Source organism: Gigantopelta aegis, chromosome 6, assembly GCF_016097555.1.
Source record: "Gigantopelta aegis isolate Gae_Host chromosome 6, Gae_host_genome, whole genome shotgun sequence".
NCBI lineage: Eukaryota > Metazoa > Mollusca > Gastropoda > Neomphalida > Peltospiridae > Gigantopelta > Gigantopelta aegis.
The window spans coordinates 77,526,037-77,549,742 of NC_054704.1; the positions used below are offsets into that span (position 1 = coordinate 77,526,037).

The 23,706-nt window shown below is 36.5% G+C and overlaps 1 protein-coding gene across 3 annotated transcripts in view; it reads left to right on the forward strand.

The window, feature by feature from the left end:
• Positions 1-23,706, forward strand: part of LOC121375621 (receptor-type tyrosine-protein phosphatase T-like) — a 139,406-nt gene that overhangs the window by 80,641 nt on the left and 35,059 nt on the right. For all 3 annotated transcript variants that reach the window (XM_041503164.1, XM_041503166.1, XM_041503165.1), the window contains 12 exons: positions 4,331-4,663; positions 5,568-5,659; positions 6,251-6,488; positions 9,759-9,982; positions 13,064-13,133; positions 13,617-13,723; positions 14,974-15,172; positions 15,679-15,769; positions 16,612-16,876; positions 17,787-17,829; positions 18,371-18,482; positions 23,108-23,208. In XM_041503164.1, coding sequence (XP_041359098.1) covers positions 4,331-4,663; positions 5,568-5,659; positions 6,251-6,488; positions 9,759-9,982; positions 13,064-13,133; positions 13,617-13,723; positions 14,974-15,172; positions 15,679-15,769; positions 16,612-16,876; positions 17,787-17,829; positions 18,371-18,482; positions 23,108-23,208 — 1,875 coding nt within the window. The remainder of the gene's footprint in view (positions 1-4,330; positions 4,664-5,567; positions 5,660-6,250; positions 6,489-9,758; positions 9,983-13,063; positions 13,134-13,616; positions 13,724-14,973; positions 15,173-15,678; positions 15,770-16,611; positions 16,877-17,786; positions 17,830-18,370; positions 18,483-23,107; positions 23,209-23,706) is intronic.

Consider the following 23,706-nt stretch of genomic DNA (forward strand, 5'->3'; position numbering starts at 1 on the left):
AAGTCATAATGTTTACAATTCAAAGTAAAAGTTAAGAAGTATGTTTAGCGGGAAGCCGCCATTATATAACTTTGAGATATCACCTTTTAGTCTAATTTGATTTTTATGCTTAAATCTATTACGGTTCAAGCGTTGGACGCACATTTCAGCTTGACAAATATTCGTTTTCTTTAAATACAACACAATACAAAGTGCCTGCAGTTTTAATCCATTTTAAGTTTCATAGTTTGAACCCAAAAGCCGATGTATTTTTCGTGCTGGGGTGTCGTTAAACATTCATTCATTCATTCATTCATTCCATTTAAAGTTTAAGTTTGATTCCACATTATGAATAACGTATGGTGTGTTCAGAAGCGCAAGGGCGAGTTCGAGTGCTAGCGAACAGTTTGACAGGTTTCCATCCTATCACATCCATTTAACTTCAGGCAAAACAAGCAGTGTCGTTAGCGACCGCGAGCACCCAACCTCCTGAAAACATCTACTATTTGAACACTGGCAAGTTGTAATGTAAAAACAATTATGGTAGTTTCAATAGTATACAAAGTATCGCTTTCCTTCCTCGATTAATTTCCTTCTTTTCCAACTTAGAGAGGAAACTATCTGTGTATGTCCCAATATGAAAACGTCGAAGGACGTGTCCTTTCAAATGTTGATATATTTACACAGAGGAGCAGAGTGCCTTGTTGAGTATTCATTAAGCCCGCAGGTTAAACAAAGGCCATGCCGGCGGCGTAATATTGATTTTCAGAACTAATTATACACCACTATGTCTTTCCGGACGCGGTAATTAAGATTTTCACCGCAGACAATTAGCATGATATGTTTGCCCTTTCGGCGGCTCAAGTAAGTATTGCCCAAGCTCTACAATCTACTTAAAACTTGATCACAGAGACCAACCTGCTTTCGTCTTCTCGCAGATTTGCTGGAAGGAAATGATTCCGCGGACCATTAATAGAAGAACGGCAGGAAAGGATGGAGATTGTTGCGGGGTCCACGCGAGGTCGCGCGGTTTAGACCGCAGAGCCTGTGGAATCCTACAGGCTCCAGAATGTTGCTATCGTTTTATAGAAGACAATCAGATTGCCTTAGTTGATTTGACATTTGCCGCTCGATCAATGGCAGCATGATCAGAAACCAAGTGGATTGTGTAGTCTATATATGAGAAAATCAATTGCGTTAAGCATTGTTTTCCGCCTTCGTCAAGTAGCCACTTGTGTATGGGTGTTTTGATGATCATTCCGTTTGATGTACACCGAGGACAGATTAATATGAAAACAAAGAAATAATGTGTCACAGGCGAATGGAATTGATTGTTATATATATGTTTGCTCTAGTTTTTGAGAGAAGTGCAAACTTTGCGAAGTTGTAGTTCTTGATACATCATTGATGATAATTGAGATGTACATATTGTATTACGGAAATGACATCTGATTATCAGTAAAGGTGTTAAGTGAAAATTAAATACGATTTGGTACTGTCACACAGATGGGATTTTAAATTTTATTTTATTTTATTTTTAAAAAACATTTTATAATAAAGGATATCCTAGATATACTTACTTTGTCAACGGCGAATCGATGGGAAATTTAAAAATACAAATTAAGTTAAATGATTTATGTCGTTTTATTATACATGTATCCCATTTAATATACTAGTAATAAGAGATATATTTTCGATTCGTGCCATAAAAGTTTATTCAGTATATATTGACGATAAAATATACGTACGTAATACGTTCAGAGTTTGTCATGTTAATAAACAGCAAGAAGAAAGAGCTGCACATTGCTGCTCTCCAAGACTACACACAGATCGCTATTCTAAATACTACAGCATAATGTATAAAACCAACTAATTTCTCCACGTTTTTATGCTTTAAAGTGACAAACCCTAGTTTTTAAACACTACAACGTATTTTTCAATATTGTAGCCGTTTTTGATAACTGAAGTTAAAGGTACTTACATTTTATTATTTAGAATATTAATTTTCGTACACCTGACGTTGTTCTGGTCATCCAGGTGTTTGTAATACCCCGAAATGCATTTTCCATAATAGACTAGTTTCTCTCTGTTATAACCGTATCCAAATGTGTGTTGCAGGTTTGTAGATTAACTAAACTTAATGTCCGTTTTCACGGGCTCAAACTAGGGTATACGCCTTTAAAAACAAGGTCTTTGGTGGAAAAGCATCGCCCTGAGGTACAACTGGTCCTAGGTTCGACCCCTGGAGTTGCATTAAACATTAAAACTAAAAACAATTTGACACCTAATACCTGATGATTAAATAATGTACTTGTGTTTTATTAGGTTCGATTCCTGGCATTGCATTGAACATTAAAAAAATGTATACGTATTTGACACCTAATGCCAGATTTAAATAATGTACTTGTGTTGTATTAAAAAAAATTCTCATGCTTCACGACTGGACCTAGGTTCGATTCCTGGCATTGCATTAAACATTAAAACTAACAACAATTTCTTATGTCTTTGACACCTAATACCTGATGATTAAATAATGTACTTGTGTTTTATTAAAAAAATGTCTCCTGCTTCACATTCTGAGGTACGACTGGACCTAGGTTCGACCCCTGGAACTGCATTGAACATTACAAAAATGTTTTATACGTCTTTGACACCAAATGTCCGTTGATTAAATAATGTACTTGTGTTTTATTTTTTAAAATGTCTCATGCTTCACATTCTGAGGTACGACTGGACCTAGGTTCGATCTCTGGAACTGCATTGAACATTACAGAAATGTTTTATACGTCTTTGACACCAAATGTCCGTTGATTAAATAATGTACTTGTGTTTTATTTTTAAAAATGTCTCATGCTTCACATTCTGAGGTACGACTGGACCTAGGTTCGATCTCTGGAACTGCACTGAACATTTTAAAAAATGTATACGTCTTTGACACCTAATGCCCGATGATTAAATAATGTGCTATTGTTTTATTTTAAAATATCTCGTTCCTCACGTCGTAGGTTCGATCACTAAAACTAAAAACAATTTCCTACGTCTTGAACACCTAATGCCAGATGATTAATAATCTGCTATTGTTTTATTTAAAAATATCTCGTTCCTCACGTCGTAGGTTCGATCACTAAAACTAAAAACAATTTCCTACGTCTTGAATACCTAATGCCAGATGATTAATAATCTGCTATTGTTTTATTTAAAAATATCTCGTTCCTCACGTCGTAGGTTCGATCACTAAAACTAAAAACAATTTCCTACGTCTTGAACACCTAATGCCAGATGATTAATAATCTGCTATTGTTTTATTTAAAAATATCTCGTTCCTCACGTCGTAGGTTCGATCACTAAAACTAAAAACAATTTCCTACGTCTTGAACACCTAATGCCAGATGATTAATAATCTGCTATTGTTTTATTTAAAAATATCTCGTTCCTCACGTCGTAGGTTCGATCACTAAAACTAAAAACAATTTCCTACGTCTTGAATACCTAATGCCAGATGATTAATAATCTGCTATTGTTTTATTTAAAAATATCTCGTTCCTCACGTCGTAGGTTCGATCACTAAAACTAAAAACAATTTCCTACGTCTTGAACACCTAATGCCAGATGATTAATAATCTGCTATTGTTTTATTTAAAAATATCTCGTTCCTCACGTCGTAGGTTCGATCACTAAAACTAAAAACAATTTCCTACGTCTTGAACACCTAATGCCAGATGATTAATAATCTGCTATTGTTTTATTTAAAAATATCTCGTTCCTCACGTCGTAGGTTCGATCACTAAAACTAAAAACAATTTCCTACGTCTTGAACACCTAATGCCAGATGATTAATAATCTGCTATTGTTTTATTTAAAAATATCTCGTTCCTCACGTCGTAGGTTCGATCACTAAAACTAAAAACAATTTCCTACGTCTTGAACACCTAATGCCAGATGATTAATAATCTGCTATTGTTTTATTTAAAAATATCTCGTTCCTCACGTCGTAGGTTCGATCACTAAAACTAAAAACAATTTCCTACGTCTTGAATACCTAATGCCAGATGATTAATAATCTGCTATTGTTTTATTTAAAAATATCTCGTTCCTCACGTCGTAGGTTCGATCACTAAAACTAAAAACAATTTCCTACGTCTTGAACACCTAATGCCAGACGATTAATAATCTGCTAACGGGTTTTTCTCTAATATCTCGTTGCTCACGTCCTGAGGTACAGCTGGCCATAGGTTCGATCCCTGGACTGGATAAACACAATTTTCTACATCTTTGGCAGCTAATTTCCGATGATTAAATAATGTGCTAGTGTTTTATGTATTTAAAAAACAATCTCCTTGCTCACCCACAGAATTAGCTCGCCTGAACACGCCGCCGTCGGTGGTGAAGGGGAGCATCACGTCGAGGAACATCACCATCGAGTGGCACAAGTGGAGTCGCCCCCGCGGCGACACGGGCGACAAGCCCATCCTGTGGTACAGCGTCTACGTGAAGGCGGAGACAGACACCAGCTACCGCAACGCCGGCATCGTGTACAATCTGTTCTGTGAGAGGAAGTGTTCCTACACCGTGGGCGAGCTCCAGCCCAACACCAAGTACGCCGTCTACATCGTGACGAGGAGGGACGGGGAGGGAGGGGACGGACCCCCGGGCCCTCTCATACATGTTACCACCGACTGTTCAGGTAAACGCAATGCTTTTTTCGTAAAATATGGTTGCAATATTGAAATATTTATTCAAAGGTATTTTTTTTCTTGCACTAAAATGTATACTATACGTGAACTGAGGAATACGAATTTTTAAAATATTTTTTTTACCCCCCCCCCCCTTTTTTTGGTCTCCTTTGACTCCCATCTCATTTCTTCCCAATCTGCAGCTCCTCATATCTTTCAACTTCTTTCGCTGTTCACCTCCACATCCCAGTCCTTATCTCTCCAAATGCGACGCTGTCCACCTCCACATCCTAGTAGTTGTCTCTCCAACCGTGACAAGTGCTTGACTCTTGTGGCCATCCGTGTCACACATCTGTCATTTCCCAGGAATACGAATGTAATTTATAATAATTATATTCTTCCACGAAACAAACAAAGGATTATAACAAATAAGCTTTCACCATAAATTCTTAATTCTAATTGAAATATTTTATTTACTTACTCTCTCTCTCTCTCTCTCTCTCTCTCTCTCTCTCTCTCTCTCTCTCTCTCTCTCTCTCTCTCTGTATATATATATATATATATATATATATATATATGTGTGTGTGTGTGTGTGTCTATATCTATCTATCTATCTATCTATCTATCTATCTATCTATCTATCTATCTATCTATATATATATATATATATATATATATATATATATATATGTATATATATATATATATATATATATATATATGCCTTCCTCTCGCTCTCTTACTTTGTCTGTATCTGTATCTTTTCCCCCATCTCTCTCTCGTTCTCTCTCTCTCTTCTCTCTTTCTCTCACTCGAAGTTTACTGTCTTGGCATATTTGTTTTATTACGACAATGTTGGATATGCATAATTATTGGACTCTAATAATTGTTCTCTTTGATGTTTAACGTTTACAGGTCCTGCAGTTGGACCAACGATCAATGATGTCAGCGGACAGTTACAGTACAACAAGACGTATCCTAAAACACGACTTCTAGTCCAGTGGATTGTAAGTTGTCTGGCATCATTGTAGTTTCTAGATTTAGTGTATAATGTCTAATGACTTAAGACCAACGTTCAAGCCATTTTGTCTAACAACCGTTTACCCTGTCTAGTATTATTATACGTCTCGCCAGTGATTGTAAGTTGTTTAGCATAATTGTATTTAATATACTGTCTGACGCAAATGTAAGTGTCATTATCGGTAGTGTAGTGCAGTTGTAAGGTGTCTAAATTGATTATATGTTTTCTAGCATCTCTGTAAACTCTGGCGCCTTTGTAATTTGTTTTTAGAAAGATAGTAAATTATCTCGCATCTAAGTTCTCTAGCGTCTTTGTAAGCTATCGTGCATGTTGTAAATTGTCTAGAAACCTTGTGAGTTATAATAAATGGATATGAAGAGTCACTTGTCACAGCAAGTGATATTTTTTACATATGATAATTTATTGTATTTCGCTTCTTTTTGTTTTGGTGCAACTTTTAACTGCCAATTATTGTGTCATACAACTAGACATGCTTTGTTAACATCTAATATTAACTAATATGAAAGGTACTGATATACGGTTTTAATATTTTTATAACATTTGTTATTGATCCCAGGGACCATCCGCCAATGACATGAAGTGTAACCAAATCAAAGATTACACATTACGACTGAGTAGTCCGGAAGTGGGAGGCAAAGCGAGTACGTGGAAGGTTCCAGGGGGTGCGGTTACCAGCATGTCCATCCCCAACCAGGAGCCCTCTACCTGGTACTGCGTCCAGCTGAAGTTTAACACGGTGACGGGTTTCAGCAGCCCGTTCTCGGAACAAAAGTGTATCTTGACGCCAGAAACCAGTACGTAATGTTACACTCCGTGTTTAGAGTCTGACTCAAATCTGCAATGACATCATTCGCATGCGATATTATGACGTTAACATGACCTTAATGTCTCAGACTTATAGTCACAGATCCTAGCTTCAACCCGTGAAAATGGACACAAAGTTTGATTAATCTACAAACCTGTAAGACATCTGAATAATGTTACCATAAAGTGAACCAAAGGGTGTGTGACGGTGAAACAGAGAAATATCCTTAACATATATTCTTGAGCTCATCTTTATAACTGTTATTTCTCAAAGGTACATACGTTTTGAAAAATATAAAAAAGGCATTTCTTAGTATTAAAAGTACCAGGATGACCAGAAACACTTCTGATGTACGGAAAAAAATAACCTAAACAATAACATCTATGTAATGTCTGATTAAAATTATCAAAAACCGCTCGAATGGTTTAAAAACCTAGTGTCTGTCACTTTAATAAGGAAGAATATGTAGCGTTGTGGTATACCTATTATAAAACCTAGTGTCTGTCACTTTAATAGGGAAGAATATGTAGCGTTGTGGTATACCTATTATAAAACCTAGTGTCTGTCACTTTAATAAGGAAGAATATGTAGCGTTGTGGTATACCTATTATAAAACCTAGTGTCTGTCACTTTAATAGGGAAGAATATGTAGCGTTGTGGTATACCTATTATAAAACCTAGTGTCTGTCACTTTAATAGGGAAGAATATGTAGCGTTGTGGTATACCTATTATAAAACCTAGTGTCTGTCACTTTAATAGGGAAGAATATATAGCGTTGTGGTATACCTATTATAAAACCTAGTGTCTGTCACTTTAATAGGGAAGAATATATAGCGTTGTGGTATACCTATTATAAAACCTAGTGTCTGTCACTTTAATAGGGAAGAATATATAGCGTTGTGGTATACCTATTATAAAACCTAGTGTCTGTCACTTTAATAGGGAAGAATATGTAGCGTTGTGGTATACCTATTATAAAACCTAGTGTCTGTCACTTTAATAGGGAAGAATATATAGCGTTGTGGTATACCTATTATAAAACCTAGTGTCTGTCACTTTAATAGGGAAGAATATGTAGCGTTGTGGTATACCTATTATAAAAGTGTCTGTCACTAGCGTTGTGGTATACCTATTATAAAACCTAGTGTCTGTCACTTTAATAGGGAAGAATATATAGCGTTGTGGTATACCTATTATAAAACCTAGTGTCTGTCACTTTAATAGGGAAGAATATGTAGCGTTGTGGTATACCTATTATAAAACCTAGTGTCTGTCACTTTAATGTCGTTGTGGTAAAACCTAGTGTCTGTCACTTTAATAGGGAAGAATATGTAGCGTTGTGGTATACCTATTATAAAACCTACTGTCTGTCACTCTAATAGGGAAGAATATGTAGCGTTGTGGTATACCTATTATAAAACCTTGTGTCTGTCACTTTAATAGGGAAGAATATGTAGCGTTGTGGTATACCTATTATAAAACCTAGTGTCTGTCGATATGTGGCGTTGTGGTATACCTATTATAAAACCATGTGTCTGTCGATATGTGGCGTTGTGGTATACCTATTATAAAACCATGTGTCTGTCGATATGTGGCGTTGTGGTATACCTATTATAAAACCTAGTGTCTGTCAATATGTAGCGTTGTGGTATACCTATTATAAAACCATGTGTCTGTCAATATGTGGCGTTGTGGTATACCTATTATAAAACCATGTGTCTTTCAATATGTAGCGTTGTGGTATACCTATTATAAAACCTAGTGTCTGTCAATATGTAGCGTTGTGGTATACCTATTATAAAACCTAGTGTCTGTCAATATGTAGCGTTGTGGTATACCTATTATAAAACCTAGTGTCTGTCAATATGTAGCGTTGTGGTATACCTATTATAAAACCATGTGTGTGTCAATATGTAGCGTTGTGGTATACCTATTATAAAACCTAGTGTCTGTCAATATGTCGCGTTGTGGTATACCTATTATAAAACCTAGTGTCTGTCAATATGTCGCGTTGCGGTATACCTATTATAAAACCATGTGTCTGTCAATATGTAGCGTTGCGGTATACCTATTATAAAACCTAGTGTCTGTCAATATGTAGCGTTGCGGTATACCTATTATAAAACCTAGTGTCTGTCAATATGTAGCGTTGCGGTATACCTATTATAAAACCATGTGTCTGTCAATATGTAGCGTTGCGGTATACCTATTATAAAACCATGTGTCTGTCAATATGTAGCGTTGCGGTATACCTATTATAAAACCTAGTGTCTGTCAATATGTAGCGTTGCGGTATACCTATTATAAAACCATGTGTCTGTCAATATGTAGCGTTGCGGTATACCTATTATAAAACCATGTGTCTGTCAATATGTAGCGTTGCGGTATACCTATTATAAAACCTAGTGTCTGTCAATATGTGGCGTTGCGGTATACCTATTATAAAACCATGTGTCTCTATCAATATGTGGCGTTGCGGTATACCTATTATAAAACCTAGTGTCCGTCAATATGTAGCATTGCGGTATACCTATTATAAAACCTAGTGTCTGTCAATATGTCGCGTTGCGGTATACCTATTATAAAACCTAGTGTCTGTCAATATGTAGCGTTGCGGTATACCTATTATAAAACCTAGTGTCTGTCAATATATCGCGTTGCGGTATACCTATTATAAAACCTAGTGTCCGTCAATATGTAGCATTGCGGTATACCTATTATAAAACCTAGTGTCTGTCAATATGTCGCGTTGCGGTATACCTATTATAAAACCTAGTGTCTGTCAATATGTAGCGTTGCTGTATACCTATTATAAAACCTAGTGTCTGTCAATATGTAGCGTTGCGGTATACCTATTATAAAACCTAGTGTCTGTCAATATGTAGCGTTGCGGTATACCTATTATAAAACCTAGTGTCTGTCAATATGTCGCGTTGCGGTGCGGTATACCTATTATAAAACCTAGTGTCTGTCAATATGTAGCGTTGTGGTATACCTATTATAAAACCATGTGTCTGTCAATATGTAGCGTTGTGGTATACCTATTATAAAACCTAGTGTCTGTCAATATGTAGCGTTGTGGTATACCTATTATAAAACCTAGTGTCTGTCAATATGTAGCGTTGTGGTATACCTATTATAAAACCTTGTGTCTGTCAATATGTAGCGTTGTGGTATACCTATTATAAAACCTAGTGTCTGTCAATATGTCGCGTTGTGGTATACCTATTATAAAACCATGTGTATTGTGTTCAACAGCACCAGGATCTCCAACCAATTTCTCACTTCGGCGCCAGACTCCTACATCACTGACTATGTCATGGAATCGTCCAGACCCAACCAATGGGAACATCACTCTCTACCGCATCATGTTCTGGGAAGGCGTGTCCACTATTGCCAAAGGGGTGGAATGGCGAACGACTTTACCCTTTGTGGAATTTACCCTGACAGGATTACGTCCCCACACGGATTACCAAGTTCAGGTATTGTGCACAAATTTGTATCTGTCGTTATGGTAATATTAAAGGGACTTTCTTGAGTTTGCTGCAATTTTTAAGATGTTATCGACTAACAAAGACTTTTTAACGAATGTAATTACATATCAAATATATTTTTCTGCTTAAAATATTAGTGGCTGTATATTACACGTGTTTCTGATCGGTCTAATATCTGTACTATGTTAAATTTCATTTTATTTCCTAAAATATAATTTTTTCGTACGTACGAAATTATTTGAAGACAAAATCCAGTTTGGGCTTCTTACAAATATTAAGACGACCAGAAACACATTGAATATACAGACACTGATACTCTAAACCAGAAAATATATTTAATATGTAAGTTTAATTGTAGAAATATTTTATTAGTCGGAAATATCTTACAATGCAGCAAACTCAGGAATGTCCCTTTAAGGCATTACAATCACACTATCCGAAGTTACCAGATTACACCCCTAACAAAAGATTATGGAATTAGCATCATCTTTAGCCAGACCCTTCTTAATCGACAAAAGCTCGTTAACTGTTATCAACCTAATCTTACAAAAGCTAAGCGATGCAAATTGCAAGAAATGAGAAGAAAAAAACAACAACACCAGTATTAAGACAGAATACCTGGTTTGTAGAACAAGGCGGACGACGATGAAAGCCGCAGTAATAATATTGCGAATTTTTATAAATTATTTAATATAGATCAACACCGTTTTGTTCCGTGGAGTTATTTATATCCTCCAAATAATGTTGCCAATCTAGATGATGTTAACATGTATTTCATTATTAATTGTTAATTATTCTATAACTTTTAAAACGAGCTTAACAATGTATAAAAGTGGTGGATGAAACAAAAAACAATTAGAGTACGCGTTTATACTTTCTCTCTCACATACTATTGCGATTGTGACTGTAACGAATTATTTGACTGGATCATACATTTGTTCATTGTAAGGACTTATTTGATTGGATTGAACAGTTTGGTGCATGCATGTGGTGTTAAGAGAAATACCCTGCATCTAATGCATATGCACTGATAAAAGGTGAAGTCTTATTTGATTTGAGGCAGTGATATCAGTTTCACTTGTCACACGTGACCCGTACCAGTGTCGGTCCGGCGATTAGACTGATCCCCATGTCGAAACCGTAGCTGTGATAACGATCTGTGTACGGTTACGACCGCCGTCGACGTCGGTATAAATCATACCACCGCTACCTCGTTTACTGGCTGATTGGTAGAGAAACCCACAACACTTGTACCTACCACTGGGATCCTCTCATACTTAAATCAACGTCAGCTGTCGTTAGTTTTCCTAATTTCATCAGTCACACGCCACTCGAGGGGTTAACGTCCGTGCGGGAGTGTGTGCATCTGTGTATAATTCTCTTTCCCCGCGTCAGATCCAGACAGTTAAATATCTGCCAATGTTATGGATGCAATTCCTCGAGGTCCCAAGCTGAATATCTGTTAGTGTTATAGACGCAATTCTTTCACGTCACAGGAGCGGGTCGAATACTTCATGTACTAATGCTAAATAACACTTGACTTTGCATTTTGCGATAGATGAAATTCCGCTCAGTTATTACGTTTTCCATTACTTAAGTCTGGTTTCTCATCTAGGGAGCTGTAGGTGTAACTGAGGGATTATATATATCAGGACCAGACGAATGGTTTAATCTACAGAGTTAAGCGCAGTGGTCGTTACTTTTATATATTCATAGGAAAACGATGTTGGCGTGATCTATAATACACTACTGGGATCCGCTTTATAACTAGATGGTGCAGAAAAAAAAGAATAATGATGATTATTATTTTACTTATGTTCCTGCTTATAGCCAATTTATACTGAAGTATACTGTCATGCGAATCAAAGGAAATTAATATTTGTTTGATGATACCTCAGCACATTTTAAACTACGGCTACTTGAAAAAAAATATCAGGGGCCTAATTCACAAAGGTCTCTTAAGCTCTGTTTGACAAAGCATCCTCTTTGCAAGTCGTTTAGCACTGCACTGCGAGATCGCAAAGTTGCGAGTGTTTAGTGAATTAGGCCCAGGTTATTTTGTCAGTGATCGTTAGATATATTGAGGAAACCCGCTACCACCACACAGGTTATTTTGTCAGTGATCGTTAGATATATTGAGGAAACCCGCCACCACCACACAGGTTATTTTGTCAGTGATCGTTAGATATATTGAGGAAACCCGCTACCACCACACAGGTTATTTTGTCAGTGATCGTTAGATATATTGAGGAAACCCGCTACCACCACACAGGTTATTTTGTCAGTGATCGTTAGATATATTGAGGAAACCCGCTACCACCACACAGGTTATTTTGTCAGTGATCGTTAGATATATTGAGGAAACCCGCTACCACCACACAGGTTATTCAAAAAGCAGCTAGCGACCTTTTATATGCATTTCCCCATAGACAGGGCAATACAAACCATAGGCTTTGATGTACCAGTTATGGGGCATTGGTTGGTGCTGGTAGAAAAAGCCGATTCCATTGTGGGCTATCTATCCTACGAACCATCGCACATCAAGCTCTACACTCTAGCACTCAGCGATATCCTGCCCGAATTGTGAGACCTTGGAAGACTGTCTGCGCACTTTACCCAACGCAAATTTTAATAGCTTATTGTGAAGGCACACAGACAAACGTTGATCTGGACCTGATTCCGCGGGGTGGGAGACGTAGCCCAGTAGTAAAGCGCCCGCGTGATGGGCGGTCAATCTGGGATCGATCCCCGTCGATGGGCCCATTTGGCTATTTTACGATTCCAGCCAGTGCACCACAACTGGTATATCAAAGTCCGTGGTATGTGTTACTCTTTTGCATATAAAAGATCCCTTGCTACTAATAGAACAAAAACATGTATCGGGTTTCCTCTCTAAAACTATATGTTGAAATTACCAAATGTCTGACACCCAATAGCCGATTGCATGATTAATAAAACAATGTGCTCTAGTGGGGTCGTTAAACAAAGCAAACGTTTGTTTTTATTTCGGGAGTTGTTAGGACGTTTTTAACATTCTGATGAGAGATGTTTTTAATGTTTTGTCTTCAGGTCCAAGCGGTAAACAGCGCTGGTCCGGGAGAACCCACCCCCATTCTGACCACAAAGACTGAAGAAAGTGGTAAGATCACAGCAGTAGTGTTCAACTCACATGGTTTGCTTTTGCAGACTTTATGTCTGGATTGTTAACCTTAGGCCTACACACAAGGGAACACAAGGAAACGAGTTCCATAGTAAAAACTAATTAATTCCAGACTTATTTACATATGTTTAATATTTGAATGATACATTTTCAATCAAACACTTGTGTTAAGATTAAACATATATCCATAATACATTTTAATATTCAAACCATGCTCGTGGACGTTTACAGGAAATTATGCAGTGTGGAGAAGGGGTGGGGGTGGAGGGGATCTAGACTGTGATGAGCGAAATATTTAGTGGGTCGGGTCATGCTCTTAAAAATACATTGAAATAAAGGAAGACGAATATTCGCTTGTAGCAGGGAGAAGTTTCGGACCTTCCTTACCCAGTCTGCACACGCGCCATGATGCTCGTAGCATTTTAATAACCCATAACTATTTCTATTTTATCTCTCTGTCAGTACCCGGTCCGGTGCCGGATTTGAGAAATACTACACGCAGTATCAACTCCATCCGTCTACGCTGGGACAAACCGAAGTATATGAACGGAGATTTGTTGCACTTCACGGTACGTTTATAGCTTGATAACGGAGATTTTGTGTACTTCACGGTAAGCTGATAAAGCCATAATGAAGATTTTGTTGTACTTCTAGGTATGTTTATAAATCCACAATGGAAATTTTATTGTACTTCACGGTAAGTTTATAGCTCCATAACGGAGATCTTGCTGTACTTCACAGTAAGTGTATAGCTCCATAACGGAGATTTTGCGTTATTTCGTGGTTCCTTTATAGCTCCAAAAACATAATAACCAAATATTAACAATGTGATATCTTTGGTATCAATAAATTAAATTGATTTTCATGCATAAATCAACAAAATATTAATAAACCTATGTTAGCATCGACAGACGGACAGACAAACGGTTTGACAGACATATGGACGGACAGACGGTCAACTTTGGTAGCCTCACCATATTCGCAAGATCACAACAAGACAATAATAAAAGATTATTTAGAAAAAAAAAAAAAAAAAAATGTAAAGAAATCGGCATATATTATAGTGTCTGAATGAATACAGCCAAAACCGCTCTAGAGGCGACCTGTACTAAAAAACACACCTGTGTTAAGAGGCCAAATTTGTTACAATCTAATTAAAATTAGCTCCACTATTACATGTGGATCTAAAGACAGCCAGTTGGAGCTCATGTCCACCAATCAAAACCTTACTTGCAGAATCCTGCCAGTGATTTAAAAATAATTTGAAAACATTCCGAATTATCTTGAGGGTATACGACATGTTTCGTGTGAATTACGAATGCCTTAAAACATGTTTTATTTTATAAAATAAATAATTTGTAATGTAAAACTGAAGACTGATTTAGGTTTTTTTAATTTTATAAATAAATAAATAACTTTTAATGTAAAATTGAAGACTGATAACGTATTGGTATGGTTCGCTGTACTGCGGCCACTAAAATAGACTCGCCCGATATTTTTAGAATTTGTATGCTCCCAAATAACGTTATAAAAGGCGAAGTGTGATTCGTCAATATTTAAATTATTATTTACAGACGAAATGTTACCTGGACATTGGGGACTACGCAGTGTTGTTAGTTTTAAATCACTGGCAGGATTCTGCAAGTAAGGTTTTGATTGGTGGACATGAGCTCCAACTGGCTGTCTTTAGATCCACATGTAATAGTGGAGCTAATTTTAATTAGATTGAATTTGTTTGCCTTTGGTGGCTGTTTAACATAGGTTTGACTATACTATTTACTTTGCTCTGTAAAAATACCCACATCACATTGTGTTTCAGGTTTCTTGTGAGCCAATGAAAAGTCTCAATAAAAATGCATTTCCACAACGTGCAAAGGAAGTCAAATTACCTGCTGACGTGTACGAAGTCACTATGAATGGACTACTTCCGGCGACCCAATACGCATGCTCGATCAATGCTAGTACCAGCAAGGGGTCCGGATCACAAACAAAAGTTGTGGTTTGGACAGAAGCAACAGGTGTGAATATATGTTTACATCCATTAGTTGCATTCAAAGAATATCCTATTGCGTAAATAATGTACATGAATTAAATAAAATACACCCAATGAAATTACCTAATTTTGCTTTTATATCTATTCACTAGCCCTGATTATTTTTACATTAAAAAACTCAAAATCTCTGCAAATTTCACATACAATTTATCCTCATTAAAAACTCGAAGATAGTTATTTTAATATTAAACGGTTGATGCTGTCTGTGCATTGGTTTAGAGTATTTGAGAACGCACCGACGGTAAACTTCGAAAAATTCACATGAATACGAAAATAATTAATATTTTAACAATTATATTCTATTAGAGATATCTGAATTATTTTCAAAACTGTTTTTTTTAACAACAGTTTTTAGTTTCTAAATAATTAATTAGTTGACAATTTTAACTGTGTTTTGGTATGAACGTTCTGTAGAAGTTGCCTGATAGTATAGTGATATTATTTTAACATTGATGTTATTTTTATGAACAGATCCCGAAACGCCCATTGAGCCGGTCATAGTCGGTGTTTCTGATCATACAGTAACCCTGGACCTGAAGGACACTGAAGACAAAACTGTCAGGTAAATAAATACTTCTAAATAACAAAAGGTATGTCCTTTAAAACATTGTATGAAACAGATCTGTTTCATTTTCGTTTGTTTATTCTATTCTTCTAGAGAAAATATTATTACTAAAAACGTGTGTTCCATTTCGCAATTCTAGGTAATAAAGATAGTCTGAAAGAAAAACAACTATTGTTACTTTCAAGGACGTTTTCACAAGGTCGTAATGATGTGTTCCCACGAATCACTGTAGAATGAATGAATGAATGAATGAATGCATTTTTAACGACACCCCAGCACAAAAATACACATCGGCTATTGGGTGTCAGAAAGTTAAGTATATGCAAATATTATTTATACAATTATGTAAAACCACAGTGTAGGAGGACAGTAAGTGACATATACTCCGCACAATTTTTTTTAACAAGCTTACTGTGGTGTTTTTTTTTACATAAATAATAGTTTCAGTTATATGTCGACTTATCGTAACAGTATCAATAATATGGAAAAACATCCCAAAATGTCGGTACCATAAATTGAGCAAAAACGGACATCATGGCTTGACTTTAACGCCAGCCATGCGGCAAACTGCCGCAATGCTCTAGTCATATGCTCCAATGAATGCCATTGACAGTCATACTTAAATGACTTCTGAAAATTGTTTTATTACAAAACCCTGAAACTGTTCACACTTATTTATTTTGAATGGATGATGTTGTGCTATATTGAAAATCTGCATCTGTCTAGACCAAATGATCTTCTCATTGCCACTTCATTTACAAATTGATCCTGAATTGCTTCGTTTTAGTGGGGGAGTATTTTGAATATATTTTATGTCTTTTATTTTGTAATTTTTACAGCTTCTATCGAGTTATTGTTGAGAAAATAGCAGACGGTAAACACAAGCGTGAGGCGCCCCAGAGTATCACCAAGATAGGTGACGACTTCCACAGGGCGGCCCGACAGGGGTCCAGGGCGTACATCACCGCCCAGCTCGATCGGGACCGCGTGAACGGAAAGTTCGTGGTGGGGGATAACAAGACGTACGGGGGATTCTACAACGCTCCGCTAGAGAGGGACCAAACATACAATATCTGGTTTGGAGCTTTTTCCAAAGTTGATGGGGTGAGTGAAATATTGCCAGCGTTGTTGTACACATTTTACATGACAAAACATGATCCAGTCCTATGTGTATATAATTTTAAAGTCTCTACTTAAAATTGTAGCCAAATTCTTTACTGCATATTTGTTTGGATGAGACTTTATTAAGCCAATGATTCTGGATTTTGGAGTTGTATAACCATGGAAACCAGTTCTAGAAAGTGGTGTACATCGGAAATTAGCGATGTTTTGGCACCATCCACACACAGTTATCTTGAACTTGGATTTGGAATAATATAACGTGCGCGATCAGAGCAAGCTGTTGTAGTAGCGCACGTCTGTCTATGCATGATCGTACGAGACGGGACGGGGGTTGGGGAGGACTGTACTCCAGTGCTGGAGCAAGTCCTAAAATTCGGGCAAAAATTATAGAGATATACGGGGAAAATGTGCTAACCTAAGACCTTTATACCATGTATTTTTTTCATTCTATCCGCAAAATTAGTTGCAAGCCATGTACAAAATGCAGGGGGGGGGGGGGGGGGGGGCAATTGCCCCCCCCCCAAATTCGCGCAAAACAGTGGGGGGAATTCGGGCAGTTTTTATGTGGGTAAAATTTCGGGCAAATCAACCCCTCCAGCCCCCCTAAATGCGCAATGATTCGTTTGCAACCCTATAGTGTAAACGATTTACAGCAATGCCGTTATCGTACTCATAATTGGCGCCAAAACGTCTGTGTTATACTTGATTGAAAACGTCAGATTTTTAACAGCATTGCTTGCTTTCACAGACTTACCTGATACAAAGTCCTCATCATCACATTTTGCAAAATAAATTACCATATCATTTATTCAATAATCCTATTTTCCGCTTTCGACCTGTGCTTCAATTTTTAAATATCTTTAGTAATGTATTTCAAAACGGTTTTTTGCAGACCGAAAGACGATCGTTTTCTAGAGCAGAAAGACCAGTTGTTGGTATGTCGTAATTTATTATTTTAAAATCTGCCTTTGCACTAAATAGATCTATTTTTCAATTCTGTATATTATTATTTGAATTTTGTTTATATACAAACATTTTACATTAAATCTAGTTATTTAGTAGTGTTAAATATGTTCATCTATTACTGCTTTTTTACCATTAAATTACATATTACAATTTCTTGTTTAAATTATCTATTTTGTCAAATTCAACGTGCTTCTTATATTCTTGGTGTTTGTAATAGCTTCAAATACGCTTTACAGGAAACAGATTAGGTAGGCCCTATATTATATACTTAAAAAATTATATGTCCCAAGTCAGGCCACCGATCTTATTGGAGATCGGACTCGGGATGGGCGTGTTCAAATCCCTAGCGGTATATGAGCACTTTATACTAGTTTTTTTCTCTCTCTCTCTCTCTCTCTCTCTCTCTCTCTCTCTCTCTCTCTCTCTCAATAAGAAATTTTGATAGTTAACTTGAATAACAAAACGTCTACAGTGGGTATTTTCTAGTATTACTGACGCATGTATTTTCAGTCCGGGCCATTACCACAGCACCTCAGACCAACCACGTCCCCGTCATCATCGGCGTGCTCGTCATCTTCATCCTGCTCATCATCACCTTCGCCATCCTGCTCCTCGTCTGGAGGTACGTTACCACGTGGGTTGTTTGTGGTTTTTTTTAGAAATTACAATGAGAGGTGTAAGGCAACCAGGGCATTCCATAGCCTTATTGCGTCTTCCGCGTCGGCTACATTTAAAAAGAAATTGTTTTAGTATTTTGTATTTTTTAAAAATAATTTTAATTGTAGGCCTAAACGTGCTACTGACCGTTGAAGCGTATTGTCAGGCGAATGTGCTGGAAATTGTAGAGGACTGGGGATCTAGACTATGGCGAGTGAATATTTTGAGAGAGTTTGGGTCATGCTCCACCAGAAAATACATTGAACTTGCATTAAGATCATTTCTTTTTGCGTATTTTATTTTTTGGATTGAAAATTCAAGTCTCCCTGTGGTTAAAAACTTGCCCTCTCTAAAGTTTCAGAGAGAAATGACTTCGCTCTATGATTTTGCTCTCGCATGAGGCCTGGATAAACAGACTTAAATTCTGGATTACAATGAACACTTATGAAACAACAAGAAAGAAATGTGCTATTATTTAGATTAAAATATTTCCTGCAGGTCAACCTACCTAATACGATTGTAATGCGTGCTATCCATTCTATATTTCTTGAATAACGATACATACATTACATTAGAGTTAGTACAAACCCAGAGCATTAAAACGAGGCTGAATTACTAATTTAAAATAAAAAGAATGAATGAATGAATGAATGAATTAATTAATGCTTAAATAAATGAACGAATGCTTGGAGACACTACAGTACGAACAAAAAACATGTATTATTATTTAAAATAAACGTTAGATAACTAGTGTAACGTCTGTTGAGGCATATAATTGTTACTGACACCACTGAGCGGACAGGAGACACTAACCATCTGGCTTGATAATGGCTACATGAATCTTGTTACCGCAACATAGAATGAAATGATGCAGGCTATGATTTTACTGTCATATTATGTGCTTTTGTGTGTGTGTGTGTTTTAAAAAGATCCCATAGAATTGTGTAGATACAATGATGTACGGATATATATATATATATATATATATATATATATATATATATATATATATATATATATATATATATATATATATGGAGTTTGTTTTGTTTAACGGCACCACTAGATCACATTGATTTATTAATCATCGGCTATTGGATATCAAACATTTAGTAATTTTGACATATAGTTTTAGAGAGGAAACCCGCTACATGTTTCCATTAGTAGCAAGGGATTTTTTATATGCATCATCATCACAGGCAGGATAGCACATACCATGACCTTTGATATACCAGTCGTGATGCACTGGCTGGAACGAGAAATAGCCTAATGGGCCATCGACGGGGATCGATCCCAAACCGACCGCGCATCATGCGAGCGCTTTACCACTTGACTACATCCCGCCCACACGAATGCGTTGGTTTTATCCTTTTGATTTCTCTAATTGTAGCGGATTAGTACAATCATTTTGATGTATCGACTAAGCATGCTCCATTTGTACGACCAAGTGCACGAATCCGTGGCTTTCTGCAACTGTAAAGAAAGTCATTGCTACGCTCATTAAATTAATGGTGTGTTCTCCAAAAGAGAAAGCAATAAAAGTGTCACCAGATGCAGATGTATTGATGCACTGAACGCTAGATATAAATCATCGACGCTTTAATAAGATGTAATTGTGTAAACGGCTCGAATATTGCCACGATGATCCGTGATCTAGAAGAATTACCTTATGGTACGTCTGCTCAGACTCATGCTACGTTAGTCTTGCTAATATGTCATTGGCGTCCGTGGTCACTGGCGTCTGTTGCCATCATCAACAGTTAGCCAAGATTCTTGTGCACCATATCCTGTATATTAACAGTACGCTGCACTTTAGTTTTTTTTCTTGTAACAACCGTGAACGGAAATCAATACTGTTTTTATCTGTGAAGAAGAGTAAGATATTGGCGTCAAGACTAGATTAATGGTTCTCAGACCTGTTGAGTCATACCCAATAATGGGGAGAGTGCATGCTAGTCGATATCGCAAATCTGAAGCATGTCTGGGAACTAGATTGTGAACACAGGATTGCGAGGTCATGTGTCAAAAGTCCAATTTGCCTATAACACTGCCTGGGCGGTTTCATCTTTTCTTGCATCCAAAATAATACTGTCTCTGCATGGCTCATCAATCATCTTTGTAATATTATACTTCCACGAAGTTCAAGTTCTCGTCTGCTCTGCTTTTTAACTGTCAAATTCATTATTGGCGAGAGAGTAACTGGAGAAGTGTTTACAGCCTCTTAACAATTTACGGAAATTACAACTCTGTGCCGAATCTATCTAGACTTAAAGGGACATACCCTAATTTTTAATCACTAAAGCATATTTTTGACTATTAGAGCCGTTTTGGATAACTGAAATCATATTTTATACTTAGATTTTATTGTTTAGATTATCTATTTCCCTACATTGGAAGTGTTTCTGGTCATCCTGGTATTTTTAATGTCATAACCTATATTTATCATATTTTTAAAAACGCTCGTGCGTCTTAGAAGTAACAGTTATGAGTCAAGTTTTAGTCTATTTTTAGAGGGTATTTCATCATTTCAAAGTAACAGACTCACGTTTCACTCATTTGTAACTTTATCGAAATGTGTTACAGGTTTAGTGTTAATTTTCACGGGTTGAAACTGGGGTCTGTCCCTTTAATATTTTAGGAGATGCACAAATAAAAGAACCGGGGTTGGGGTGTCGGTAATGACGTAACTAGCTTATACATTATTCACAAATTTTGGGTTTTCTTCGTGATATTTGGGATCTTTCGACTCCCCACGGCTTCGGCACTTAAACAGCCCATGGTTGCAGCATGGAGACGACTGGTCATCACAGGCAGTTGCATGATAGAAATCATTATTTTGATATCGCAATTACTTCGCTCGTTATGATAATAATCTACCATGAGTCATTAATGATTCGTAGAATCTTGTTTGTACAGTTATCAACTCATCGCAAAAAATATAACCCTTTAATATTAAAACTCAGTAAATTATGCTTTTATATTTGCTCACTGCTTCAACAGTTATTGGTTCATTATGAACCTGCAAAATTACAGGCCAGGGTTTAAAACCGCGGACGCTAGTTATTAGCCAGTGTAAAACAGTTTTGTGCAATTACACAATTTTTTTCCTAGTAAGGCGCAAATTCCATGTGTCTGCAATCCGTGATGCGTAAACGTAATAGTTCTAATAGACCAAATCAATTCATATTGCCGATAATGTTAACGTTTACTAATAAAACTGATATAAGCAGCGTATCAACACACCCAGGAAGTACAGCAATAAAAAGTGTGGCACCTCACATCTAATCTACCTGCAAGAAAATGGGGGGTTCACATATTATTTAAGAGATTAATTAATGTTTTTAATAGCAACCGTCATTTTTGTTGAAAATTGTAGTTCCATTTTTGGGGATACCCCGCATTAGTTTCAACCTCTGGAATATACTGCATAACAACTATAAAACAAATAAAAGTGTATTTATTTTTTGTCAATGGATAATAGTATTTGCACAAATAATCAATGTCACATATTGCTACCAATCACACCCACACCTGCTTTTACTCCAGTGCACCTCGAACTTTGACACGGGACACTCTTTTTTGGTACTATACAACCTAATGCACTGTGCATAGAGTGGTCGGATACGTATATGTAATGCACTGTGCATAGAGTGGTCGGATGCGTATATGTAATGCACTGTGCATAGAGTGGTCGGATGCGTATATGTAATGCACTGTGCATAGAGTGGTCGGATGCGTATATGTAATGCACTGTGCATAGAGTGGTCGTATGCGTATACGTAATGCACTGTGCATAGAGTGGTCGGATGCGTATACGTAATGCACTGTGCATAGAGTGGTCGGATGCGTATACGTAATGCAATGTGCATAGAGTGGTCGGATGCCTATACGTAATGCACTGTGCATAGAGTGGTCGGATGCGTATACGTAATGCACTGTGCATAGAGTGGTCGAATACGTATACGTAATGCACTGTGCATAGAGTGGTTGAATACGTATACGCTTACTGATTGTGAATACATGAAATTTGGGCCAAACCTACACATACTTACAATCTTTTTTTTAATTTATGGATTATGGCTAACCCAGCACGATTCTGATCTTCCTAGTGTTACCAGTAGCCTACATGAAGTGCAGAAGTAAAATTATGCGAAACAAAAAGAACATACGTACCTACCTCGAAAAGTCACCAAAATGCGAATTAAACTTGAATTTATTTCATCATTAAATCACCATAACGCATGGTTGAAAATCAAATGAATTATTTAAACATTTTTATTATTGTTATACTTTGTTAGGCTAAATGAAACTTGAATTTGTTTGATTATTAAATCACCATAACGCATGGTTGAAAATCAAATGAATTATTTAAACAGTTTTAATATTGTTATACTTTGTTAGGCTAAATGAAACTTGAATTTATTTGGTCTTTCGGACAAAAATCACCCAAATGTTAGTAATTCTAGTTTCTTCTTTGTTTTGTTTGTTTCATTTGTTAATTATATATTTGTATTTATTTATTTATTTTATTTAGTTTGCTTAGTTATTTTGATAAATGTATTACTAGTACACGTGTATTTTCATTTACAGAAAGCGACACATGACGGCAGAGAGAGAAAAATCTGACCTGCCATCTTTTGGACCAACCATTTTACCGGAACCAGACACGTCACCACCTCCAACTCCCATTGGTCAGTGTCTCTCAGTCTCAGTTGTACCTACTTGTCAACATAACACTAGTAGTTTGACCAGCCTTAAACGATTGGTTTACAATAACTCGATCTTTTGTATTTGTATTAGAATATAATTTACTTTTTAAATTATGCAGAAAAATGCGTTGAAAATACTAATGTAAAAGTGATGCTAAAACTTAGGGATGATTTTTTTAATGGGTTATGGAAACTTGTTATTTTTTAAGGTTGGTCAAATGATAGATTGTAACACACAATAAATAATAAATCTGATGCATGCTAAACTTCTTATATGTTTACTGATTAATTAATTTGTGGAATTTTTAAGAATTAATTATAATTTGGATGTTCTTAAGAATTATTAACACTTTGTATTTTTATTTCTCTGTGTATTTTTTTTTCTCACATTTACTTTAATAGCACATGCACAATCACTTTTTTAACAATTTATTTTTATTGTATGTGCATTTTATCTCACGGTTACTTAAATATTACAAT